At 40.2% G+C, this 27,960-nt stretch overlaps 2 protein-coding genes across 7 annotated transcripts in view; both read left to right on the top strand.

Moving 5' to 3' along the window:
* The first annotated feature begins 10,626 nt into the window (after positions 1-10,626).
* LOC109199677 (eotaxin-like) lies at positions 10,627-19,156 on the top strand. Of its 5 annotated transcripts, none has more exons than XR_002059983.2 (5): positions 10,627-10,686; positions 13,441-13,599; positions 14,358-14,499; positions 14,575-14,633; positions 14,753-15,147. XR_002059983.2 is itself a non-coding variant. In XM_019354998.2 (5 exons), exons 2-5 carry the CDS (start codon positions 13,527-13,529, stop codon positions 18,058-18,060), a joined length of 282 nt encoding a protein of 93 aa, XP_019210543.1. In that variant the 5' UTR covers positions 10,627-10,686; positions 13,441-13,526; the 3' UTR covers positions 18,061-18,274. The 5 variants fall into 5 exon arrangements, 4 of the variants coding, with proteins under 4 accessions (XP_019210543.1, XP_019210542.1, XP_019210540.1 ...); XM_019354998.2 differs by lacking the exon at positions 14,753-15,147 and adding an exon at positions 18,035-18,274 and having other exon boundaries at positions 14,376-14,499; XM_019354997.2 differs by having other exon boundaries at positions 14,376-14,499.
* Positions 19,157-20,540: 1,384 nt separating this feature from the next.
* The window catches only part of LOC109199679 (eotaxin), a 367,879-nt gene continuing 360,459 nt past the window's right edge, over positions 20,541-27,960 (top strand). For both annotated transcript variants that reach the window (XM_025904342.1, XM_025904341.1), the window contains exons 1-2: positions 20,541-20,684; positions 21,695-21,827. In XM_025904342.1, coding sequence (XP_025760127.1) covers positions 20,615-20,684; positions 21,695-21,827 — 203 coding nt within the window. In that variant the 5' untranslated portion in view covers positions 20,541-20,614. The remainder of the gene's footprint in view (positions 20,685-21,694; positions 21,828-27,960) is intronic.

Raw genomic sequence — 27,960 nt, forward strand, 5'->3', positions numbered from 1 at the left:
CAGAGAAAACTGTGAGTTTTCGCTGAAGGGTGTGACCCCAGCAGCATGGCGAACATTGAGGTCTCGCCATGAAGAAACAAATTAGTGTAACTCAATGAAATCCAATCTGATCAGTACCAGATTTTACAGGGATGATGTCAGACCCGCCCTGAACAGATTGATATGCCCATTGTCAGGAATACGTAGAGCGCCACCTAGTGGCACCAGGAAATGTCATGTCTTTCATTTTGTTGTACTGATTTTCACAGGTTCATCGTGGCCACCTCAAAAGCGGTGAATATCACCATCAGTCCCTCTTGATGCTTCAGTGAGAAAATTGTGACTATAAACTGAACGGCGCACCCTGGTGGCAACGTACTTCACCATGAAAGATGAAGTGGCTTTTGAGGGGCTTGAAAAGTTTAAAAAGTCTTGAAATTTGGCGCACACCTCTAATGTGATGAGGGATTTCTTTTTATATGTTCATTTTCCTTGAACAGCGCAAAATGGCTCCACAGCGCCCCCTACAAAATTTCAAAACAACAGCCCCTGCTCTGTGTTTTATGTATGAGTTTGAAACCTGGCAAGCTTATTGGAGATATCAAGATGTACAAAAAAGTCTCTTGGAGCAATATCCCAAATCCAACAGGAAGTCAGCCATTTTAAAATTAATGTGTAAATTTGGCGACATTTTCCCCTCTTTTCAGGCCTCATACTTTGACGAACTCCTCCAAGGGATTTCATTAGATTTACGCGATCTCCTGTGTGTGGAATCTAAAGACCTTTGTGATGTTAAATTGCGAAGCTTTTTACGTTCAAGGAAACGGGGTGGTCATGGCGGCACGTGGAGTTTCAATCACTCGCCAAAAAGCAGTAACCTGCTGTCGCTCAAAAACACAATGTCCAATCTCTCCCAAAGGTCGCAGGCGTGATGAGACTCGAGCTCGGAAATGTTTGTTATGCCATTTGTCAGTAATGGTTAGAGCGCCACCTAGTGGGACGACTATAATAATGGTTGAATGAGATGAAATTTCAGCTGGTGGTTAAATGCATGAATTCCATCAATGTGACATCAGATCGGATGCGCTGATTTTAGGTGTTGGGCTTGGCTCGACGCGCCGGGGTGCGAGGGCCCTCATATCGCTGCTTGCAGCTTTAATTAGGGCCCGAGCACTTCGAGTGCGAAGGCCCTATTGTATCTGCTCTGTTTATTATTATTATTATTATTATTATTATTATTATTAGGGCCCGAGCACTGACTGTGCAAAGGCCCTATTGTATCTGCTCTGTTTCTTATTATTATTATTATTGTTATTATTCAGGCAAAAGAAGGGCCTTTTTGAGGGCTTCAACATGTTCGAAAACTCTTGGAATTTTGCACACATGCCAGGTCTGGTGAAAAATTTTGTATTTTAATGGTTTTACATATGAGCACTGGGAAATGGCTCTGTAGCGCCACCTATGCCTTGTTAAATGCAGCCCTACGAACACATCGTTTTAGCTACATGTATGAAATTTGGCACACATGTGTATCATGCCAAGACGAACAAAAAAGTCAGTGGGACCATTGATGCAAACCCAACAGGAAGTCCGCCATTTGGAAGTGAAGGTGACATTTTGGCTCTAATTTTGCCATTTCCATGCCTCGAACTTTTGCGAACTCCTCATTGGAATTTCATCGTACAGGCTTCATATTTGGTCCGTGTCAACTACACACCTGGGCCATGTTAAATTGCGGAGCTTTTGAGTTTTCGGGATACGGTGAGGCCGTGGTGCCACGGCGAATTTCGATGACTCGCCATGAAAATCTTATTGACTCTCGTTCTGTCATACATTGTCCGACCTTGACCAAAGTGGACACATATGATAAGGCTCCACCCCTGAACATATTTCAACTGCCATATTTGACATCAGGTACAGCGCCACCTAGTGGGAACAGGAAATGTCATGTTTTACACTTTGGGGTACAGTATTGTAATGGGTGACATCTGCAGCCTCAAATTTCTCCAGGAAAGCCTTAAGGAGTTGGTCTTGGGTAACAGAGAAAACTGTGAGTTTTCGCTGAAGGGTGTGACCCCAGCAGCATGGCGAACATTGATGTCTCGCCATGAAGAAACAAATTAGTGTAACTCAATGAAATCCAATGTGATCAGTACCAGATTTTACAGGGATGATGTCAGACCCGCCCTGAACAGATTGATATGCCCATTGTCAGGAATACATAGAGCGCCACCTAGTGGCACCAGGAAATGTCATGTCTTTCACTTTGTTGTACTGATTTTCACAGGTTCATCGTGGCCACCTCAAAAGCGGTGAGTATCACCATCAGTCCTTCATGATGCTTCTGTGCGAAAATTGTGAATTCAAACTGAACGGCGCACCCTGGTGGCAACGCGGTTCACCATGAAAGACGAAGTGGCTTTTGAGGGGCTTGGAAATTTTAAAAAGTCTTGGAATTTGGCCCAAACCTCCAATGTGATGAGGGCTTTGTTGTTATGTGATCATTTTCCTTGAATAGTGCAAAATGGCTCCACAGCGCCCCCTACAAAATTTCAAAACATCAGCCCCTGCTCTGTGTTTTATTTATAAGTCTGAAACCTGGTAAGCTTATGGAGGATATCAAGATGTACAAAAAAGTCTCTTGGAGCAATATCCCAAATCCAACAGGAAGTCAGCCATTTTAAAATTAAGGTGTAATTTTAGCCACTTTTTCGCCTCTTTTCAGGCCTCATACTTTGACGAACTCCTCCAAGGGATTTCATCAGATTAACCCGATCTCCTGTGTGTGGAATCTAAAGACCTTTGTGATGTTAAATTGCGAAGCTTTTTACGTTCAGGGAAACGGGGTGGCCATGGCGGCACGTGGAGTTTCAATCCCTCGCCAAAAAGCAGTAATCTGCTGTCACTCAAAAACACAATGTCCAATCTCTCCCAAAGTTCGCAGGCATGATGAGACTCAAGGTCGGAAATGTTTGTTATCCCATTTGTCAGTAATGGTTAGAGCGCCACCTAGTGGGACGACTATAATAATGATTGAATGAGATGAATCGTTAGCTGGTGGTTCTAGGCATGAATTCCATCAATGTGACATCAGATCGGACGTGCTGGTTGTAGGTGTTGGGCGTGGCCCGACGTTCCGGGGGTGCGAGGGCCCTCATAACGCTGCTTGCAGCTTTAATTATTAGGGCCCGAGCACCGAGAGTGCGAAGGCCCTATTGTATCTGCTCCGTTTCTTCTTCTTCTTATTATTATTATTATTATTATTATTATTATTATTCAGGCAAAACAAGGGCCTTTTTGAGGGCTTTAGTATGCTCGAAAACTCTTGAAATTTTGCACACATGCCAGGTCTGGTGAAAAATTTTGTATTTTAATGGTTTCATATATGAGCACTGGGAAATGGCTCTGTAGCGCCACCTATGCCTTGGTAAATGCAGCCCTACGAACACATCGTTTGAGCTACATGTATGAAATTTGGCACACATGTGTATCATGCCAAGACGAACAAAAAAGTCAATGGGACCATTGACGCAAACCCAACAGGAAGTCCGCCATTTACAAGTGAAGGTGACATTTTGGCTCTAATTTTGCCATTTCCATGCCTCGAACTTTTTCGAACTCCTCCTTGGGATTTGGTCGTATGTGCTTCATATTTGGTCAGTGTCAACTACACACCTGGGCCATGTTAAATTGCGGAGCTTTTGAGTTTTCGCGATACTGTGAGGCCGTGGCGCCACGGCGAATTTCGATGACTCGCCATGAAAATATTATTGTCTCTCATTCTGTCATACATGGTCCGACGTGGACCAAAGAGCACACATATGATAAGGCTCCACCCCTGAACATATTTCAACTGCCATATTTGACACCAGGGACAGCGCCACCTAGTGGGAACAGGAAATGTCATCTTTTACACTTTGGTGTACAGTATTGTTATAGGTGACATTTGCAGCCTCAAATTTCTCCAGGAAAGCCTTAAGGAGTTGGACTTGGGTTACAGTGAAAACTGTGAGTTTTCGCGAAAGGGTGTGACCCCAGCAGCATGGCGAACATTGATGTCTCGCCATGAAGAAACAAATTAGTGTAACTCAATGAAATCCAGTCTGATCCGTACCAGACTTTACAGGCATGATTTCAGACCCGCCCTGAACAGATTGATGTGCCCATTGACAGGAATACGTAGAGCGCCACCTAGTGGGAACAGGAAATGTCATGTCTCTCATTTTGTTGTACTGATTTTCACAGGTTCATCGTGGCCACCTGAAAAGCGGTGAATATCACCATCAGTCCCTCGTGATGCTTCAGTGAGAAAATTGTGACTTTAAACTGAATGGCGCACCCTGGTGGTAACCCAGTTCACCATGACCATTGAAGTGGCTTTTGAGGGGCTTGGAAAGTTCGATAAGTCTTCTAATTTGGCGCACACCTCCAATGTGATGAGGGCTATCTTATTATGTGATCATTTTCATTGATTAGCGCAAAATGGCTCCACAGCGCCCCCTACAAATTTTCAAAACAACAGCCCCTGCTCTGTGTTTTATCTATGAGACTGAAACCTGGTAAGCTTATGGAGGATATCAGGATGTACAAAAAAGTCTCTTGGAGCAATATCCCAAATACAACAGGAAGTCAGCCATTTTAAAATTAATGTGTAATTTTGGCGACATTTTCCCTTCTTTTCAGGCACTGTTCTTTGACGAACTCCTCCAAGGGATTTCATCATATTGCCGCAATCTCCAGTGTGTGGAATCTAAAGACCTTTGTGATGTTAAATTGCGAAGCTTTTTACATTCAGGGTAACAGGGTGGTCATGGCGGCACGTGGAGTTTCAATCACACACCAAAAAGCAGTAATCTGCTGTCACTCAAAAACACAATGTCCAATCTTTCCAAAAAGTTGCAGTTATGATGAGAATTGAGCTCGAAAATGTTTGTTATCCCATTTGTCAGTAATGGTTAGAGCGCCACCTAGTGGGACGACTATAATCTTGATTGAATGATATGAAAGTTTAGCTGGTGGTTAAATGCATGAATTCCATCAATGTGACATCAGATAGGACGTACTGGTTTTTTAGGTGTTGGGCTTGGCTCGATGTGTTGGGGTGCGAGGGCCCTCATATCGCTGCTTGCAGCTTTAATTATTATTATTTTTCATTGAAATGAATTGCCTTTTTGAGGGCTTTAACATGCTCAAAAACTCATGAAATTTTGCACACATGCCAGGTCTGGTGAAAAATTTTGTATTTTAATGGTTTTATATATGAACACTGGGAAATGGCTCTGTAGCACCACCTATGCGTTGTTAAATGCAGCCCTACGAACACATCTTTTGAGCTACATGTATGAAATTTGGCACACATGTGTATCATGCCAAGACGAACAAAAAAGTCAATGGGACCATTGACGCAGACCCAACAGGAAGTCCGCCATTTCGAAGTGAATGTGACATTTTGGCTCTAATTTTGCCATTTCCATGCCTCGAACTTTTTCGAACTTCTCCTTGGGATTTTGTCATAGAAACTTCATATTTGGACAGTGCCAACTACACACCTGGGCCATGTTAAATTGCGGAGCTTTTGAGTTTTTGTGATACGGTGAGGACGTGGCGCCACGACGAATTTCGATGACTCGCCATGAAAATCGTATTGCCTCTCGTTCTGTCATACATGGTCCGACCTTGAACAAAGTGGACACATATGATAAGGCTCCACCCCTGAACATATTTCAACTGCCATATTTGACACCAGGGACAGCGCCACCTAGTGGGAACAGGAAGTGTCATGTTTTACACTTTGGGGTATAGTATTGTGATGCGTGACATTTGCAGCCTCAAATTTCTCCAGGAAAGCCTTAAGGAGTTGGTCTTGGCTTACAGTGAAAACTGTGAGTTTTCATGAAAGGGTGTGACCCCTGCAGCATGGCGAACTTTGATGTCTCGCCATGAAGAAACAAATTAGTATAACTCAATGAAATCCAGACTGATCAGTACCAGACTTTAAAGGGATGATGTCAGACCCGCCCTGAACAGATTGATATGCCCATTGTCAGGAATACGTAGAGCGCCACCTAGTGGCAACAGGAAATGTCGTGTCTTTCATTTTGTTGTACTGATTTTCACAGGTTCATCGTGGCCACCTCAAAAGCGGTGAATATCACCATCCATCCTTCATGATGCTTCAGTGAGAAAATTGTGACTTTAAACTGAACGGCGCACCCTGGTGGCAACGCGGTTCACCATGAATAATGAAGTGGCTTTTGAGGGGCTTGGAAAGTTTAAAAAGTCTTCAAATTTGGGCCACACCTCCAATGTGATGAGGGCTTTCTGGTTATGTGATCACTTTCATTGAATAGTGCAAAATGGCTCCACAGCGCCCCCTACAAATATTCAAAACAACAGCCCCTGCTCTGTGTTTTATCCATGAGTCTGAAACCTGGTAAGCTTATGGAAGATATCAAGATGTACAAAAAAGTCTCTTGGAGCAATATCCCAAATCCAACAGGAAGTCAGCCATTTTAAAATTAATGTGTAATTTCTGCGACATTTTCCCCTCTTTTCAGGCAACGTACTTTGACGAACTCCTCCAAGGGATTTCCTCAGATTTACCCGATCTCCAGGGTGGGGAATCTAAAGACCTTTGTGATGTTAAATTGCGAAGCTTTTTACGTTCAGGGAAACGAGGTGGTCATGGCGGCACGTGGAGTTTCAATCACTCGCCAAAAAGCAGTAATCTGCTGTCACTCAAAAACACAATGTCCAATCTCTCCCAAAGGTCGCAGGCGTTATGAGACTTGACCTCGGAAATGATTGTTATGCCATTTTTCAGTAATGATTAGAGCGCCACCTAGTGGGACGACTATAACAATGGTTGAATGAGATGAAATGTTAGCTGGTGGTTCAATGCATGAATTCCATCAATGTGACATCAGATCGGACGTGCTGGTTTTAGGTGTTGGGCTTGGCTCGACGTGCCGGGGTGCGAGGGCCCTCATATCGCTGCTTGCAGCTTTAATTATTATTATTATTATTATTTCGGCAAATGAATCGGCCTTTTGAGGGCCTAAACATGCTCAAAAACTCATGAAATTTTGCACACGCGTCAGGTCTGGTGAAAATTTACGTATTTTAATGTCCGTAGACATGTCCAGGGAAAATTGGCTCAGTAGCGCCACCTAGAAAAATGAGAAACGCGAGCCCCCAAGATGGGTATGACCTACATGTATAAAACTCGGAACACATATCTAACGTTCGGAGACGCACAAAAAAGTCTATTATGGCCATGTCCTAAACCCAACAGGAAGTCCGCCATTTGGAAGTGAAGGTGACATTTTGGCTCTAATTTTGCTATTTCCATGCCTCGAACTTTTGCGAACTCCTCATTGGAATTTCATCGTACAAGCTTCATATTTGGTCAGTGTTAACTACACACCTGGGCCATGTTAAATTGCGGAGCTTTTGAGTTTTCGGGATACGGTGAGGCCGTGGCGCCACAGCGAATTTCGATGACTCGCCATGAAAATCTTATTGCCTCTCGTTCTGTCATACATTGTCCGACCTTGACCAAAGTGGACACATACGATAAGGCTCCACCCCTGAACATATTTCAACTGCCATATTTGACATCAGGGAGAGCGCCACCTAGTGGGAACAGGAAATGTCATGTTTTACACTTTGGGGTACAGTATTGTAATGGGTGACATCTGCAGCCTCAAATTTCTCCAGGAAAGCCTTAAGGAGTTGGTCTTGGGTTACAGAGAAAACTGTGAGTTTTCGCTGAAGGGTGTGACCCCAGCAGCATGGCGAACATTGAGGTCTCGCCATGAAGAAACAAATTAGTGTAACTCAATGAAATCCAATCTGATCAGTACCAGATTTTACAGGGATGATGTCAGACCCGCCCTGAACAGATTGATATGCCCATTGTCAGGAATACATAGAGCGCCACCTAGTGGCACCAGGAAATGGCATGTCTTTCATTTTGTTGTACTGATTTTCACAGGTTCATCGTGGCCACCTCAAAAGCGGTGAATATCACCATCAGTCCCTCTTGATGCTTCAGTGAGAAATTGTGACTATAACCTGAACGGCGCACCCTGGTGGCAACGCAGTTCACCATGAAAGATGAAGTGGCTTTTGAGGGGCTTGAAAAGTTTAAAAAGTCTTGAAATTTGGCACACACCTCTAATGTGATGAGGGATTTCTTTTTATATGTTCATTTTCCTTGAACAGCGCAAAATGGCTCCACAGCGCCCCCTACAAGACTTCAAAACAACAGCCCCTGCTCTGTGTTTTATCTATGAGTTTGAAACCTGGCAAGCTTATTAGAGATATCAAGATGTACAAAAAAGTCTCTTGGAGCAATATCCCAAATCCAACAGGAAGTCAGCCATTTTAAAATTAATGTGTAAATTTGGCGACATTTTCCCCTCTTTTCAGGCCTCATACTTTGACGAACTCCTCCAAGGGATTTCATTAGATTTACGCGATCTCCTGTGTGTGGAATCTAAAGACCTTTGTGATGTTAAATTGCGAAGCTTTTTACGTTCAGGGAAACGGGGTGGTCATGGCGGCACGTGGAGTTTCAATCACTCGCCAAAAAGCAGTAACCTGCTGTCGCTCAAAAACACAATGTCCAATCTCTCCCAAAGGTCGCAGGCGTGATGAGACTCGAGCTCGGAAATGTTTGTTATGCCATTTGTCAGTAATGGTTACAGCGCCACCTAGTGGGACGACTATAATAATGGTTGAATGAGATGAAATTTTAGCTGGTGGTTAAATGCATGAATTCCATCAATGTGACATCAGATCGGAAGCGCTGGTTTTAGGTGTTGGGCTTGGCTCGACGCGCCGGGGGTGCGAGGGCCCTCATATCGCTGCTTGCAGCTTTAATTTTCTTTTTTTTCTTGCTCATATATCAATTTATTTCTACTTTTTATGCATTTATGCAAAACAAATTTTTACCTGTGAAAAATAATATAAAAATAAATCTTTGTATTATTTAGCAAATATTTTCCAATAGTGTGAATGCTCACCAGATACACACAAAATGTCACACATCTTCTAGTAAAAGAACTGGAGTTTTTTCCTTTGATTTAACCACATCCACCAGCCCTGGACTGCTGGTGACCCTTTATTTGTTTGTTTAATAAATGATTTCACTCTCACAACATTTCTTTCAAGTTGGTTAATTGTTACTCACCTTCCCCTAGAGACTCAGGGTTGTAACATTGTGTACTTACTGTATATTTAGAAGACGAACTAAACTAAAGAAACACAACTGTGAGTCATCTGCCTTCACAAAGTGTCTTGTTAATATTGTGAAATCTATACTGTATTTCTTGCCCTGAAAAATATCACCCCATATTTTAAAATTACAACAACTTCCATACTTAAGCCAATAAAAACAACTCTACTTGATGCCAGCAAAGCTGTGATCAACACTTACAAATTTGAAAGTACAGGAATTTCTATATCACTTTATCATCTATAAAACCTTCTTCTACTCTTATCCTAGTGCTGTCATGTGAAGGCTGTGTGCAGGCAGGAGTGGTGGACCCAAAGTGCAGACACACGAAGGAAAACCTTGAACTCCAATGCAACTTTAATGGTGGATGGCAAAAAACAGAAAACTGGCTAAACTGGGAATACAGACACTAAACTGGCAGACAAACTGGCAGACAAACTGGCAGACAAACTGGCAGACAAACTGGCAGACAAACTGGCAGACAAACTGGCAGACAAACTGGCAGACAAACTGGCAGACAAACTGGCAGACAAACTGGCAGCACACCCAGCATGGGACGATGAAGGTCACAACACAGACAAAGGAACACACAGGGCTTAAATACACAGAGGAGCAATCAAGGAATGGGAAACAGGAGGGAAACACAGCTGGGGCAAATCAGGGCTAACGAGACAAGGGAAGCAAAACCTGATACAATAACCTGAGAAACGGACTTCAAAGTAAAACAGGAAACATAACACAGAGACGTAGACTTGACAAGGGGATACAGCAGACAGGGGAGACAGAGCAACTAAGGAACACAGACAGAAACCAGAAACCAGAACACTAACAAAGAAACCAAAAGACTAGAAATGATAAATAATATCAAAGTCAAAAATTCAATAAAAATGCAAAACTGAAAACTCTGAGTCGACGACCCAGGCACCCTAACAAGTGCTAATATATGTGTCTAAACTCACAAGTAACCATAATAGACCAGAGAAAGAAATCTTATTGATGCAAATCTTCTCTAACACCTTCACGTAGCAGGTATCAAACTGATCAGACACTTCTTCTCTTCCTGTTGACAAAAGCTTGATATGGACTTGAATTCTCCATACTTACTGTTCATTTTGTTCAGAATGTCCAAATTACTAAGGTAGACCAAACAGGAGAACCAATGGGACACAGCTTAAAAGTTTCACAATCAAGTGGAGCTGGGTACAGGGGGATGCTGTGAGCTTCCCTGGGATTGGAGGGGTTCTTCCAGGTCCAGGAGAAAAAAAGTTCCATGAAAAGGAAGAGGCAAGTTTTAGATCCTAATCCAAAGTGACTGCTGATAATGGTGAGAGAGAACTGACAGGTGAGTCTGAGCTTACTTTGAAAATCCATAGGGGAAGTGTTCCAGAGGGGAGGAACAGGGCACCAGTGGACAGTCCAGGGCAGTGTTACTGTTGGAGGGTAAGAAGGCAGGTGGATCGGCTGAAGTAAGTGATCCAGGTTCGGTGTGAGAGCCGGCTTGCTTATCTTGATGATGAGGATAGACGGCGAGATTCTCTTCAGCTGTCAGGAGGAAAACTGGGAACAAGATGCTGCATCCACAGAAGTAATTATGTGTTACAAATAAAGTTCAGATGTTATTCATTTTATTGACTGATTGATTGATGGATAATATTTTATTCATCGAGAGGGAAATTGTTTTAAAGACGATCCGGAGTCTTTAGAGAATGATTTAAAAGTATAGTCAATATGTGTGAAATAGACAATAGACAGTTACAATTGGTCAGAATTAGATGATGAATCTTTACATTAATTAACTATAAAATAAAAGGCTATGCCAGCTTCTAGCTTTGCTAAACATTGTATAGAAAAGACCTGATGACACAAAATCTTTAAGTGCAAAAGTGAAACACATGTAAAGTCTGAGGGCTGAAGGCTGGCAAGAAACACAGTCGACTGAATCCAAAAACAGCTGAAAGCCTGTGGTTATAACAATAAACATAGCAGGATTTTTTTTTAATGTATTATTTGACAAACTGAGCAGCTGATAAAATCACAGCTTGTTCTCTACTACTACTTTTCTTTCCTTATTTGTTTGAGGACTTCTCCAAAATTTATGTTGATCACAATTACTAATAGTCTGGTATAATGAGTATCTGTGGAAGAGATACTGCAGGATAATCTACTTGGACGAGGCAGAGAAACTAAACAACCCTGCACCCATTATGACAAATACATGCTAAATGTGCAACAGTATTAGGCCACATCTCTTAAACTTGGTGTTGGCGTTTTCGGTCTCATTGCCACAGATTCAGAGCACACTCCACTCATGCATGATGCTGTAACAGGATGCACCACTGCAATAAATCAGTTCATGAAATTTATTCCAGCCAAGATATTCCGAGATCAATCATTAAACCTATTATTGCAAAGTGAAAGCATTTAGGAAGCACAGAAATTACATTGAGGTTACAGTGTGTAACAGTACTGACTTAGTGACATGTGACTTAGCACAGAAACTATGAACTGGGAGCTTTGTGGTGCTCCTGTAGGTGTTATTTTCTATCTGAGGTTATACTGAGTGTAGCATGATGTAGACTGTTATGTTTTTTTCTCTGTATTCCTGCTCTTCAGCTTCAGCATGCACTTATTTGCTTTGTTGGCACAGGAAATGGCAGAGCTCATAAGTAGAAAAGCTCCAGAAACATTTCACACGTAAGCAACAAGTATAGATCTTCTGAGTTTGCTGATGATGCTATGTGTTATATTTGACTCATCTCAGGATTCACTCTGTAAGAACTACTTTTTTCAAGTCTAATTCAAATGGTCAGCAATAATGGGAAAATGTGTGGCTACTAATTTGGCCTGAACACAGAGTTAACTCTGAGACTATTCTGAGCGCCCCAAAACCCTGTCAGTCCTGTCAAATGTGAAAAAATAACTTAATAAATTAATAGAAATGGGGTATATTTTGTTATTCCAACCAAATAATGAAGCTTTCTGAAGCCGTTCTTTAGCAAGACACCGAATGCTGATGTCAGCTGTAACATCTGGATGATGGGAATATGGGTGCATCACATATCTTTACTTCCTTCTTCTTGCAATTTTTTCTTAAAAACACCAGATGCTTATGGGAGAACAGAAAGTTTGCGAAATAATTCTTTTAAGAAAACATTGTCCTTTCTGGCCTGTAATGTTTACACTGTAAACCAGCCAAGTTTAAATGTTGTTAAATAGTAGCTATCCTCTTAATATAAATCATGTCCGAAGCTTTCTACCCCTTTATATTCATTTTTTTTAGTTAGTTTTCATATCTAAATAACCTGCAAAGTCAAAATGCATAAAAGAAACTTTCACCAGCTGGGCCCACGTCCTCATCTTAGGTTTGACAGTGTTTTAGTGGATAAAGGTGAATGGCTTGGACATGAATTGAGCTGCGGTTTGGGGAAGGCCTCGAAGGGGACTGGCGGCGGCTCCTGGGCCTGGCAGATCCCCATGTACTAAATAGAAGTGAAAAAATTAAAGAATTGAACAGGTGAAGGAGGGTGGGGCACATAAATGAGAACGAGCAGCTTGTAGAACTGGGGGAACATATATAGATAAGAACCAGAAGGAGCGTGTTTGGAGGCGTGGTCATGCTCCTGGAATTCAGATACTTTATCTCCAATAAAATGTAAGATCTTTTAGTTTCTGAATTTATGCTTGAATGTGGTTAAAATGCAAAACACTAACACTCGAGCCTGAAAGCAAGGACTGACATCACAATGTCTGCATTCATTTTCCTATTTACAGAGTTTTAAAACAAAATCTTAAGACCAGGACTGCAGCATGGCAGAAAAAGGTTTTGTGAGATAAATGCTACAGAAATATTTACAGTTTTCCCTTCTGAAAAAGTCTTTTGTTCATAAATAATTTTAACTAAAAATATTACCCTTTTGGTCCTTTAGGTTACATTAAATTTAGATTACGTTAAATAACTAATTTACTAAACTTGTTCTTAACGATTCTCCAACAAATGCATTGATGAAATATGTCATGTCATGACTTCCAGCTTCTGTGGAACTCCTCATACTTCCACAATCTAAGAACTGTGTGATGAAATGTGTCATTTTGTAAAGTTCCTCTTTAATCACTGTTAAATTTATTCGTATGAAGAGAGGAGGAGGAAACAGAAACAGCTGAGGCAAATAACTGGAGGAATCATTTCTACTTTTAAGACCTTAACTATTCTGCATCTCCAGATATCTAGTTCTTCACGCTCTCTGGAGAAGAAGGTAGATCACAGGGGAACAAATCATTTACTCACTGTTCTTCAAGCTTTTTGAAAATGGTCAACTCTAGAAGTGTGTTACTGCTGGTCTGCACAGTCTTGGTGGTTGGGGCCATCTGTGGATCAGACGGTAAGATTAAACTTCAGACTCCGTGTAAGAGCTTTCAACTGGCTTTTCCCTGTTTAAAATTCAATTTTTTAAAAGTAATTTGTGTTCCAGCAAAGATTTGGATATCTGCTGCATAACAGTCAGCAGTAAGAAGATTTAGGAAGCAAGTTTTTTGTTCTTTCAGCTGTAGCCTCGGTGGTGTTTAACAGGATTCAAACATAGGCTTAGATTATGTGCAAATTGTATATAAGGCCAGCAAGTACAAAACGGAGTCCTGTTCAAGCCCTGATATAAAAAATCAGTTTGCAACCAGCAGGAATATTCCTGGACTAAATATGAGCAGAAGAATCTAGATTTAATACCCATGCAAGTGAAAGGGAAACACAAACATTAGATGCTGCTTAAAAACCCCCATGGAAATATAGCCCAGTAAGAAGTGATCCAGCTTAATCCCAAATTTACCTGGACAATATGAAATCCTGCTTAACAGAACAGGCCTCTGCTCTTATTGTTTAGGCGCATTCTTGAAGAATATAGTGTCTTAAATGAAGACATAGATTGGTGTAAGTAGCTACTTTGTTAATACTTTTATAATGTTTGCTTTACATTTCTCATTAGTAGAAAACCTACAAGGTGAGGCACAAAATAAATATTTCATGTCACTTAATGTCTGGTAACAGTTCAAAAGTCAGCTTTTGTTTACTTTTGTTAGCAGTTTTATGACATTTTAAACCCAAATTTCACTTTGAGTTTCCTCCCTGTGGGCCAAATATATTCAGTTTTAAACTTCTAATCAGCTCGCCAAGATGGAAAGAGACGACCGTGCTGCGTTGCAGTCACCAACCTCGATATGAGTGCTGAGGTGGTGGGGGAAACATATCGTCAGCAGGCCGCAACACCACCCTGTGTGAAGGCTATAATGTAAGTCAGCACATCTTGTCCTACACACAAACATAAACACAAACAATCTGTATGACCTTCTCTCTTTATTTCCAGTTTCAACACAGAATATGGACCGCTTTGTGCTGATCCAAACGCTCAGTGGGTCAAAGATCGTGAGTTATGCTAAAAGAAACACACACACACACACACACACACACACACACACACACACACATGAAAAGTATTTGTAGAGAAAAACTGAAACTCCTGTTTGTCTCTCTTTCCTGTCCAGTCATTGCGAGCATGACGAGGGTATGAAGTACAAAGTGTGAGGTGAAGCATCGCTGCCTGTCGGCTCATCAGTATCTCCTCATGAATTTTATTCGAACTTTTCTTTGAAATGTTTTTATTACTTTACTCTTTTAATTCTGTTCTTGTTCTTATATGACTTTATAGTGACGACTAATAATGGACGTGAATCTATGCTTAGACGAACCAACTGATTTTCTTTTTTTTTTTAAGTTTAGTTACATATTTAGTTTCAAATCTTCTTTTATTCTTTATTTTTTGCTTTTATGATTCCATTTATCTGTGTACATCATGATGTTTTGTAAAGCTGACTCTGACAAATGATATCCAAATAAACTTTGACCACCAGTCATTCAATAAATCTAATATCTTAATAATCTCCCAGAAAGCTGCAGCCCATTTTATTTTAAAAATTTAACAATTTCTTATTTTTATCCATTTTATCCCTGTGTTGCCTACAACTTTTAAACAACACTGTTGTTTCATTTGTCCTTATTTCCTTCATCTGCTACATATTTTCTTAGTTCTGTAGTTACACCAAATATCACTTTGAAGTTAAACCAGCTCTATGCAGCTATTTTATAAAAAGGTAAAAACAGGAGCTTTAAAATTATCATCTCAAATCCACAACAGAACGTGGTGCGATGGCCCAGTTAAAGTGTAAACCTCAACCTGATGGAAATGCTGTGGCTGGACCTAAAGACAGCTCTGCATAAGTGAACGACTCAAAACCTCAACCAGCTAAACATTTCCTCCACAATGATGTGAGAGCTAAAAAAATGATGATTTAAAAATACCAGAACAAAGATGTTTATGAAACATCATAAATGTGTGGGACTGATAAACTTTCTATATATATCATCTGTAATGAGGAAGTGGTTTAGTGTGTGTGTGTGTGTGTGTGTGTGTGTGTGTGTGTGTGTGTGAATGTGTACGGGTTTCTACTATCCTGGTGGGGACCACAACCTGACATTTACTATACTGGTGGGGACTTTCTGCACCGTGGGGACCCAAGTCCAGGTCCCCACGGGGTTGAAAGCAATTTTCACATTCAAAATGTGGTTTTAGTGTCAGGGTTACAATTAGGTTATGGTTAGGTTTAGGGTAAGGGTCAGGGTTAGGCATTCATTTCTGATGGTTAGGGTTAGGGTAAGCAGCAAGGGAAAGCATTATGTCAATGGGATGTCCCTACGAGGATAGCAAACCCGCACGTGTGTGTGTGTGTGTTTAGTGTACAGTAGAATAAGATGCAAATGCCACACTGTAGACTTCCTGGATTTGATTCTTGTTTTTATTAGATTTTAATATTTGAGCCACAGCTCAACAGAGCCACAGTCATTCTGGACTATCCTGCAAGTTCTCCTGGAAACTAAGAGCCAATATTAGAGGTTTTCTGCCTCCATGTTGCTTTTTTCAGCCATGTGGATGAGGGGGCGCCATGTTTAGTTTGTAACTACAAGAGAAAAAGAATCACTCTTAGACAGTCAAAATGGAAAAAAACCAAAAATAATCGTGGGGTTAGACTCATTACTCATGAAAATGCATAAACTACTGGTGTCGATCATCAGGCTCTTGACCATATTTGAGCATCTGTGAACTTTGTGTGTGCGAGGCTGTTTCTCAGAAAGCTCTCAGTGAGGTGTTGATAGGCTGAAATACTGAAGTGTCCCTGATAAGAGGTGGAGGTGTGATATGCCACACCACACACACACAAATGCAAAGACCTACAGAAACCCGTCATCAGTTCTGCCTGCAGATGTTCCTACACTCACCAATAAATAACCAACTCATAGATTTTGACTCTGGTCAGTGAGCCAGACCACCAGTGAATATGTCGCTAAAGATCCTCTCCATCACTCTCCTCCTGCTCTTTGTGTGTGTGTGCTGCCACTCCTCTAAAGGTAACTGGACTCTTACTTTTCTAAAGAAAAGAGAAATAGAATACATGAAACTGATCACAGCAATGACTATTTCCACCAATAGCTTCTACCTGTTTGTGAATAATGCACACTTCTGACATTTTGGTGTTTTATTGGGCAGGACCACTGTGTAAAGACCACAAACCTTTACATCAGTCATATTCTGGTATCTGCTCAGTCTATAATTGTAAAAAAAAAAAATTTCCAGCATTTACTCGACTTCTACCCACCAAGCATCCCTGGAAGCTGTTTTCTGGGCTAAGTTTTGTTAGTCAGTGATGGCATTTTAAAAGGCGTCCTTTACGTCTACATTTAGAAGAAGTTTTGGAGATTTTTATTTTTCAAGTACAACATTCACCTGATTTTTTTTCCATTGCTGGACTGATTGACAGCCACACCATATCCATTCACGCTATACTGCTTACCATTAACAATGTTTATACCTTTTATGTTTATCTACATGCAAACTTTTGTTTTCTGTCACTTATGGGCTTATGTCTCATGCTGCGTTGCATGGCAGGCATACGTTGTAAGACACTTAAACTATCATAACTGCCAACTTATTAGTGTGGCACAGTGGGTTCAGTGAGTTCTTTCAAACAAATTCACTCTGTAACTAAATCTCACTGCTTTAATTTAGTTTTCTAGTAAAGTCATCATTTCAGTGGGTTTTTGGAGGGGTCCATACATTGTGACTCATTCCATAAGGCATGAAAGCAGGAAATGAGAGATACGCAGAGAGAGTATAAGATGATATCTTGCAGGTACGGGACAATATTTTTCACCATTCAGTTAATTACCATAATGCCAAAACTGCCCAAAAAGTGCTTGAGGGCCCCCAAGTGGTGAGAACATTGATTTATTGCACTTACTTGTTGATTGATTTGCACAAAAAATGCCTGTTCACTGTAACATAATTTCAGGACACATATTAAAAGTCATCTTTTGTTTAGTGATGTAAGACAAATCAGTTTTTAACCTTTTATCTCTCAGGTACTCGTCGTCGTCATCCTGGAAGGATACCACCGTGCTGCCCTGCAGTCACCAAAGGCAATAAGAGAGGTGACGTGGTGGGGGAAACGTATCGTGAGCAGGCTGCAACACCACCCTGTGTGAAGGCTATAATGTAAGTCAGCACATGTTGTCCTACATACAAACACATACAATCTCTATAATTTTCTGTCTTTTATTTCCAGTTTTAACACAAAAGATGGACAACTTTGTGCTGATCCAGACGCTGAGTGGGTCAAAGATCGTAAGTCATGCTAAAAGAAACACACAGAAATAAATGCAAAGTATTTACAGAGAAAAACTGAAGCTCCTGCTTGTCTGTTTTTCCGCTCTAGTCACTGCCAACATGAGGAAGGTGTGAAGCCTGTCTGCTGCATCAGTATTTCCAGTATTTCCATCACCATTAAAGGCTTATTCAAACCAGAGCGCTTTCTCAGCCTGACTGTCTTAAAACTTTCTTTTTTGCATTTGTAGTTTAATTTTTACTCTTACCTGTGGAGTAACCCTGTATTTTATTCATGCTGTTGACTTCATTGTTTTTTAATTCATCATTGGGGTTCAGGTTTTATTTGTCTATTTTTATTTTTTATGTTTTGCTTATTTGTGAATCTCTTTCTGTGCATTATGTGTTTATGTGAAGCAAAATGTGGTAATACAAAAATAAACTTTTGTATTATTGAGCAAACTTCTAATCAGCTCGCCAAGATGGAAAGAGACGACCGTGCTGCGTTGCAGTCACCAACCTCGATATGAGTGCTGAGGTGGTGGGGGAAACATATCGTCAGCAGGCCGCAACACCACCCTGTGTGAAGGCTATAATGTAAGTCAGCACATCTTGTCCTACACACAAACATAAACACAAACAATCTGTATGACCTTCTCTCTTTATTTCCAGTTTCAACACAGAATATGGACCGCTTTGTGCTGATCCAAACGCTCAGTGGGTCAAAGATCGTGAGTTATGCTAAAAGAAACACACACACACACACACACACACACACACACACGAAAAGTATTTGTAGAGAAAAACTGAAACTCCTGTTTGTCTCTCTTTCCTGTCCAGTCATTGCGAGCATGACGAGGGTATGAAGTACAAAGTGTGAGGTGAAGCATCGCTGCCTGTCGGCTCATCAGTATCTCCTCATGAATTTTATTCGAACTTTTCTTTGAAATGTTTTTATTACTTTACTCTTTTAATTCTGTTCTTGTTCTTATATGACTTTATAGTGACGACTAATAATGGACGTGAATCTATGCTTAGACGAACCAACTGATTTTCTTTTTTTTTTAAGTTTAGTTACATATTTAGTTTCAAATCTTCTTTTATTCTTTATTTTTTGCTTTTATGATTCCATTTATCTGTGTACATCATGATGTTTTGTAAAGCTGACTCTGACAAATGATATCCAAATAAACTTTGACCACCAGTCATTCAATAAATCTAATATCTTAATAATCTCCCAGAAAGCTGCAGCCCATTTTATTTTAAAAATTTAACAATTTCTTATTTTTATCCATTTTATCCCTGTGTTGCCTACAACTTTTAAACAACACTGTTGTTTCATTTGTCCTTATTTCCTTCATCTGCTACATATTTTCTTAGTTCTGTAGTTACACCAAATATCACTTTGAAGTTAAACCAGCTCTATGCAGCTATTTTATAAAAAGGTAAAAACAGGAGCTTTAAAATTATCATCAGCAAATCCACAACAGAACGTGGTGCGATGGCCCAGTTAAAGTGTAAACCTCAACCTGATGGAAATGCTGTGGCTGGACCTAAAGACAGCTCTGCATAAGTGAACGACTCAAAACCTCAACCAGCTAAACATTTCCTCCACAATGATGTGAGAGCTAAAAAAATGATGATTTAAAAATACCAGAACAAAGATGTTTATGAAACATCATAAATGTGTGGGACTGATAAACTTTCTATATATATCATCTGTAATGAGGAAGTGGTTTAGTGTGTGTGTGTGTGTGTGTGTGTGTGTGTGTGTGTGTGTGTGTGTGAATGTGTACGGGTTTCTACTATCCTGGTGGGGACCACAACCTGACATTTACTATACTGGTGGGGACTTTCTGCACCGTGGGGACCCAAGTCCAGGTCCCCACGGGGTTGAAAGCAATTTTCACATTCAAAATGTGGTTTTAGTGTCAGGGTTACAATTAGGTTATGGTTAGGTTTAGGGTAAGGGTCAGGGTTAGGCATTCATTTCTGATGGTTAGGGTTAGGGTAAGCAGCAAGGGAAAGCATTATGTCAATGGGATGTCCCTACGAGGATAGCAAACCCGCACGTGTGTGTGTGTGTGTTTAGTGTACAGTAGAATAAGATGCAAATGCCACACTGTAGACTTCCTGGATTTGATTCTTGTTTTTATTAGATTTTAATATTTGAGCCACAGCTCAACAGAGCCACAGTCATTCTGGACTATCCTGCAAGTTCTCCTGGAAACTAAGAGCCAATATTAGAGGTTTTCTGCCTCCATGTTGCTTTTTTCAGCCATGTGGATGAGGGGGCGCCATGTTTAGTTTGTAACTACAAGAGAAAAAGAATCACTCTTAGACAGTCAAAATGGAAAAAAACCAAAAATAATCGTGGGGTTAGACTCATTACTCATGAAAATGCATAAACTACTGGTGTCGATCATCAGGCTCTTGACCATATTTGAGCATCTGTGAACTTTGTGTGTGCGAGGCTGTTTCTCAGAAAGCTCTCAGTGAGGTGTTGATAGGCTGAAATACTGAAGTGTCCCTGATAAGAGGTGGAGGTGTGATATGCCACACCACACACACACAAATGCAAAGACCTACAGAAACCCGTCATCAGTTCTGCCTGCAGATGTTCCTACACTCACCAATAAATAACCAACTCATAGATTTTGACTCTGGTCAGTGAGCCAGACCACCAGTGAATATGTCGCTAAAGATCCTCTCCATCACTCTCCTCCTGCTCTTTGTGTGTGTGTGCTGCCACTCCTCTAAAGGTAACTGGACTCTTACTTTTCTAAAGAAAAGAGAAATAGAATACATGAAACTGATCACAGCAATGACTATTTCCACCAATAGCTTCTACCTGTTTGTGAATAATGCACACTTCTGACATTTTGGTGTTTTATTGGGCAGGACCACTGTGTAAAGACCACAAACCTTTACATCAGTCATATTCTGGTATCTGCTCAGTCTATAATTGTAAAAAAAAAAATTTCCAGCATTTACTCGACTTCTACCCACCAAGCATCCCTGGAAGCTGTTTTCTGGGCTAAGTTTTGTTAGTCAGTGATGGCATTTTAAAAGGCGTCCTTTACGTCTACATTTAGAAGAAGTTTTGGAGATTTTTATTTTTCAAGTACAACATTCACCTGATTTTTTTTCCATTGCTGGACTGATTGACAGCCACACCATATCCATTCACGCTATACTGCTTACCATTAACAATGTTTATACCTTTTATGTTTATCTACATGCAAACTTTTGTTTTCTGTCACTTACGGGCTTATGTCTCATGCTGCGTTGCATGGCAGGCATACGTTGTAAGACACTTAAACTATCATAACTGCCAACGTATTAGTGTGGCACAGTGGGTTCAGTGAGTTCTTTCAAACAAATTCACTCTGTAACTAAATCTCACTGCTTTAATTTAGTTTTCTAGTAAAGTCATCATTTCAGTGGGTTTTTGGAGGGGTCCATACATTGTGACTCATTCCATAAGGCATGAAAGCAGGAAATGAGAGATACGCAGAGAGAGTATAAGATGATATCTTGCAGGTACGGGACAATATTTTTCACCATTCAGTTAATTACCATAATGCCAAAACTGCCCAAAAAGTGCTTGAGGGCCCCCAAGTGGTGAGAACATTGATTTATTGCACTTACTTGTTGATTGATTTGCACAAAAAATGCCTGTTCACTGTAACATAATTTCAGGACACATATTAAAAGTCATCTTTTGTTTAGTGATGTAAGACAAATCAGTTTTTAACCTTTTATCTCTCAGGTACTCGTCGTCGTCATCCTGGAAGGATACCACCGTGCTGCCCTGCAGTCACCAAAGGCAATAAGAGAGGTGACGTGGTGGGGGAAACGTATCGTGAGCAGGCTGCAACACCACCCTGTGTGAAGGCTATAATGTAAGTCAGCACATGTTGTCCTACATACAAACACATACAATCTCTATAATTTTCTGTCTTTTATTTCCAGTTTTAACACAAAAGATGGACAACTTTGTGCTGATCCAGACGCTCAGTAGGTCAAAGATCGTAAGTCATGCTAAAAGAAACACACAGAAATAAATGCAAAGTATTTACAGAGAAAAACTGAAGCTCCTGCTTGTCTGTTTTTCCTCTCTAGTCACTGCCAACATGAGGAAGGAGTGAAGCCTGTCTGCTGCATCAGTATTTCCAGTATTTCCATCACCATTAAAGGCTTATTCAAACCAGAGCGCTTTCTCAGCCTGACTGTCTTAAAACTTTCTTTTTTGCATTTGTAGTTTAATTTTTACTCTTACCTGTGGAGTAACCCTGTATTTTATTCATGCTGTTGACTTCATTGTTTTTTAATTCATCATTGGGGTTCTGGTTTTATTTGTCTTTTTTTATTTTTTATGTTTTGCTTATTTGTGAATCTCTTTCTGTGCATTATGTGTTTATGTGAAGCAAAATGTGGTAATACAAAATAAACTTTTGTATTATTGAGCAAATATTTTCCTGCTGTTGTTTCAATGCCCACCAGACTCTCACAAAATGTCACACACATCGCTGAATGTATTCCACCAGTGATTTAGTTTAGGATACTCGCTGAGTAGACTGTCCAGGTTGTTTTTATAAAACTTTATCTTTTACCCAAGTTCATGCAGCTAACGATGAACATAAGTGGGCCCGGCCAGTGAAACCCAGCGAAACTGTCATGGTCCTGGGTCAAGATGACCCAGCGTTCTTAGTTTTCATGTGTTTTTGTGTTTTGTTTGTTCATGATTTATTCCACAGTTCCTAGGTTGTTTAGTTTATGTTATTGGATTCCCTCCCTGTGTCTCTGCCCTCTGTGTCCCCCTATGTGTCTGTGTTTATATTGTGTTGTGAGTTCTTGTGAGTTCATGTTAGTGTATTGTTTTGCTTCCTTGTTTCGTCATGGCCAATCAGTTCCACCTGTGTTGCCACCTGTTCCTCATTCCCTCATGTTCCTGTCTGTGTATTTAGTGTGTGTCATCTCGTCCTCATTGCTGTTTCGTCTGTGTGTTTTCCTGCGTCTCCCTGCATCTCCGTCTCAGGTTTCAGGTTTCAGTTCTGTGCTTTGTTAGTTTTTTCCAGTTTAGGTTTTGCTTTGTTTCCGTCCTCACTTTCGCCGTTTGTTTGCATCACCTCCTTATGAATAAACTCACTTGCATCTCAGCTGCCTACATCTTGGGTCCTAACGCTCCACCTGCACCGACTGCCACAGCGGATGTGACAGAAACTACATATATATTCAAGAGTCAAGATTGTTTTTTGCTTACCTGCATAGTTATACAAGTACAACACGCAGTGAAATGTGACCTGATACGCTCCTCGACTGTGCACAAAAAGAGAGAGAACATTAAATACAGTAAGTGAACATATACAAAGAGGTCATTATGTGCAGCAAGTGAGCGAGTTATATACATTATTTAAATAAAATAAAATAAAACAATCTGGAAATTTGCAGTTCGAAACTGAGAAGGTACATTGTGTGAGTGTTAAAGTGTCTTGTGCTGTTGTGAAGCCAGATGGAGACACACACACACATTGACATTTTGAGATTAATTTAGTAATCTGAAGGTAAGGGCAAAGGTCACTTCCTGTTTAGCGAGTAGTCAGAGAAGCTGCTCAGTGACAGTCTAGCTCCAAATTTCCAGTGTGTCAATCACTTTTAAAGGCTTAATTAAACCAAAGCATTTCTTAGCATAACTTTCTAAGAAATCTTCTTTACGTTTGCAGATTATTGTGTAGTCTTATCTGTGGATTAAACCTGTATTTAATCTCTGTGTTGACATCAGTTTTTCATTGCACCAAATATTTTTAATCCATCATTAGAGTTCTGGCTTTTTTTTTCTTTTTTTCTTGCTCATATATCAATTTATTTCTGTTTTTATGCATTCATGGAAAACAAATTTTTACCTGTGAAAAACAATATAAGAATAAATCTTTGTATTATTGAGCAAATATGTTCCAATAGTGTGAATGCTCACCTGACACACACAAAATGTCACACATCTTCTAATACAAGAACTGGAGTTTTTTCCTTTGATTTAACCACATCCACCAGCCCTGGACTGCTGGTGACCCTTTATTTGTTTGTTTAATAAATGATTTCACTCTCATGACATTTCTTTCAAGTTGGTTAGTTGTTACTCACCTTCCCCTAGAGACTCAGGGTTGTAACATTGTGTACTTACTTACTGTATATTTAGAAGACGAACTAAACTAAAGAAACACAACTGTGAGTCATCTGCCTTCACAAAGTGTCTTGTTAATATTGTGAAATCTATACTCGATTTCTTGCCCTGAAAAATATCTCCCCATATTTTAAAATTACAACAACTTCCATACTTAAGCCAATAAAAACAACTCTACTTGATGCCAGCAAAGCTGTGATCAACGCTTACAAATTTGAAAGTACAGGAATTTCTATATCACTTTATCATCTATAAAACCTTCTTCTACTCTTATCCCAGTCCCATAATAGACCAAAAAAAGAAATTTTATTGATGCAAATCTTCTCTAACACCTTCACGTAGCAGGTATCTTTGGCTACGTTCACACTGCAGGCGAAAGCGCATCAAATCCGATTTTTTCGCCCCTATGCGACCTGTATCCGATCATGGTATGACAGTGTGAACGGCACAAATCCGATATTTTCAAATCCGATCTGGGTCACTTTCGTATGTGGTACTGAATCCGATACGTATCCGATGTTTTAGAAAGCGACTGCTGTGTGAACGGTCGAGTCGCATTAAATCCGTCTTTTACGTCACTGACACAAGACAGACGCCAATTATCAGCGCCGGAGAAGCGCTCGATAGGACATCGCGAACGATTTCCTACCATCCGGTGAAACTGTTGGGAAGACAATGTTGGAGAAATGTGAACATTTTATTTTTACTGTATTTTCTGCAGATTCTGACAGAAATCTGCAACTATCCTTTGAAGCACCGCTCCTCTAAAACAGCAAAAACGATCATTATTAGGTCATCTACATTATTATGTAAATAACAAAATAACTTAAAGCAAAAATCTGGAAACATAAAGTCCGAAGTCTTTATATTAAGGGCAATCAGTCAAACAATACTGTTTGCTCTGGGTCTAAACAGAGCGAGTTCTGTGTGACATCTTCTTTTGCGCATGCGGGCCGCTTTGAGCGTTCACACTGGAGAGCGTTTGATGTCGCATTTTATGTGTAGTGTGAACAAGCAGACAAAAAAATCGGATTTGATCAAAAAATCGGAATTGAGCATTAAGACCTGCAGTGTGAACGTAGCCAAACTGATCAGACACTTCATCTTTTCCTGTTGACAAAAGATTGATATGGACTTGAATTCTGAGTATCTGTGGGAGAGATACTGCAGGATAATCTACTTGGACGAGGCAGAGAAACTAAACAACCCTGCACCCATTATGACAACTACATGCTAAATGTGCAACAGTATTAGGCCACATCTCTTAAACTTGGTGTTGGCGTTTTCGGTCTCATTGCCACAGACTCAGCGCACACTCCACTCATGCATGATGTTGTAACAGGATGCACCACTGCAATAAATCAGTTCATGAAATTTATTCCAGCCAAGATATTCCGAGATCAATCATTAAAGGCAAGGCAAGGCAAGGCAAATTTATTTATATAGCACAATTCAACAACAAGGTGATTCAAAGTGCTTTACAGAGACATTAAAAACAAAATAGATAAAAAGCATGATTTAAAATTGATTGAGACAAGCAAACAAACAAACAAACAAACAAAACAGTATATAAAATCAAAAATCAGAACAGTAGATAAAATCAGTAGTTAAAATGTAAGTTTTAGAATTTAAGCTTAAAAGTGTGGATTTGGTGCTTTATTCAAAAGCAGCTGAGAACAGGTGAGTCTTCAACCTGGATTTAAATAAACTGAGTGTTTCAGCTGATCTGAGACTTTCTGGGAGTTTGTTCCAGATATAAGGAGCATAAAAGCTGAATGCAGCTTCTCCGTGTCTGGTTCTGACTCTGGGAACTGATAAAAGACCGGATCCAGATGACCTGAGAGCTCTGGAAGGTTCATACTGGGTCAGGAGGTCACTGATGTATTTTGGTCCTAAACCATTCAGAGCTTTAAAGACCAGCATCAGAACTTTAAAGTCTATCCTCTGACAGACAGGCAGCCAGTGTAAAGACCTCAGAGCTGGACTGATGTGGTCCACTTTTTTGGTCTTAGTGAGGACTCGAGCAGCAGAGTTCTGAATGAGCTGTAGTTGTCTGACTGATTTTTTAGGTAGACCTGTAAAGATGCTGTTACAGTAATCAAGCCTACTGAAGATGAATGCATGGACTAGTTTTTCCAGGTCCTGTTGAGACATCAGATCTTTTATCCTTGAAATATTCTTGAGGTGATAGTAAGCTGATTTTGTTATTGTCTTAATGTGTTTTTCTAAGTTTAGGTCTGCATCCATCACTACACCCAAATTTCTCGCCTGGTTTGTGGTTTTTAGGTGTATAGATTGAAGTTCTCTGGTGACCTGTAATCGTTTTTCTTTGGCACCAAAGACTATTACTTCAGTTTTGTTTTTGTTTAGCTGGAGAAAATTGTGGCACAGCCAGTCATTAATTTCCTCAATGCATTTACCAAGAGCCTGTACAGGGCCTCGGTCTCCTGGTGACATTGTGATATATATCTGTGTGTCATCTGCATAGCTGTGATAGTTTATTTTGTTGTTCTTTATAATCTGTGCCAGTGGGAGCATGTAAATGTTAAACAGAAGGGGTCCCAGGATGGAACCTTGGGGAACTCCACATGTGATACTTGTCTGCTCAGATGTGAAGTTACCTATTGATACAAAGTATTTCCTGTTTTCTAAGTATGTTTTGAACCAGTTTCGTACAGTTCCTGAAAGACCTGCCCAGTTCTCCAGTCGTTTGAGTAATATGTTGTGGTCAACTGTGTCAAATGCTGCACTGAGATCCAGTAAAACTAAGACTGACATTTTTCCACTGTCTGTATTCAGACATATGTCATTAAACACTTTGGTCAGAGCTGTTTCAGTGCTGTGGTTCTGTCTAAAACCTGACTGGAAGGCATCATAGCAGTTATTCTGTGTTAAGAAGTAATTGAGCTGTTGAGAAACTGCTTTTTCAATGATCTTACTTAAAAATGGGAGATTTGAGATCGGCCTGTAGTTATTCATTTGTGTCTTGTCAAGATTGTCCTTTTCCGGTATAGGTTTAATTACAGCAGTTTTTAGTGGTTCTGGAAACACACCTGATATTAAAGAAAAGTTTACGATCTGTAACAGGTCTGACTCCAAAGTCTTTGAGACCTTTTTGAAAAAACTTGTTGGCAGGACATCTAAACAGCAAGAGGAGGAGTTCAGTTGACCTAAGATGTCCTCCAGGTCTTTGCTGTTAATAGGGTGAAACTGGTTCATGGTATTTAAACAGTTTTTTGGTGGACACAGTACATATCCTGGATCTGCTGTTGATGTACTAATTGCTTGTCTAATCTTTTGGATTTTTTCTGTGAAGAATTTGGCAAAGTCATTGCAGGCCATGGTCGAATGAAGTTCAGCTGCCACTGACACAGGAGGGTTTGTTAGCCTGTCAACTGTAGAAAATAAGACCCGAGCATTATGACTGTTTTTGGTGATGATGTCAGAGAAGTAGGACCTCCTTGCACTCCTCAGTTGTAAATTATAATTGTGAAGTTTCTCTTTATAGATGTCATAATGAACCTGGAGGTTTGTTTTTCTCCATCTGCGCTCAGCTTTCCTACACTCTCTTTTTTCATTTTTCACCAGTGTGGAGTTTCTCCATGGAGACTTCTTCCTTCCAGAGATAGCCTTCACCTTAATGGGAGCAATAGTGTCCATTACATTTAACATTTTAGCATTGAAGCTAGTGACGAGCTCATTGACTGAACCTCTGGACAGGTCAGGTGTTAATGGGAAGACCTGGTTAAAGATCTCACTACTGTGTTCAGTTATACACCATTTTGTGATCACTGCTGTTGATATATTTGTGTGGGCTGAGATTTTACTTTCAAAGAAAACACAGTAATGATCAG

The sequence above is a fragment of the Oreochromis niloticus genome, unplaced genomic scaffold (assembly GCF_001858045.2).
Source record: "Oreochromis niloticus isolate F11D_XX unplaced genomic scaffold, O_niloticus_UMD_NMBU tig00000795_pilon, whole genome shotgun sequence".
Lineage (NCBI taxonomy): Eukaryota > Metazoa > Chordata > Actinopteri > Cichliformes > Cichlidae > Oreochromis > Oreochromis niloticus.

What these genes read in the sequence shown, in the direction of transcription:
- LOC109199677 (XM_019354995.2), top strand. Translation starts at nt 16,601, where the DNA reads ATGTCGCTAAAGATCCTCTCCATCACTCTCCTCCTGCTCTTTGTGTGT. An exon ending in GTGCTGCCACTCCTCTAAAG is followed by an intron (nt 16,671 to 17,681) that starts GTAACTGGACTC and finishes TTTATCTCTCAG; the next exon opens with GTACTCGTCGTCGTCATCCT. An exon ending in CCCTGTGTGAAGGCTATAAT is followed by an intron (nt 17,815 to 18,594) that starts GTAAGTCAGCAC and finishes CTTTATTTCCAG; the next exon opens with TTTCAACACAGAATATGGAC.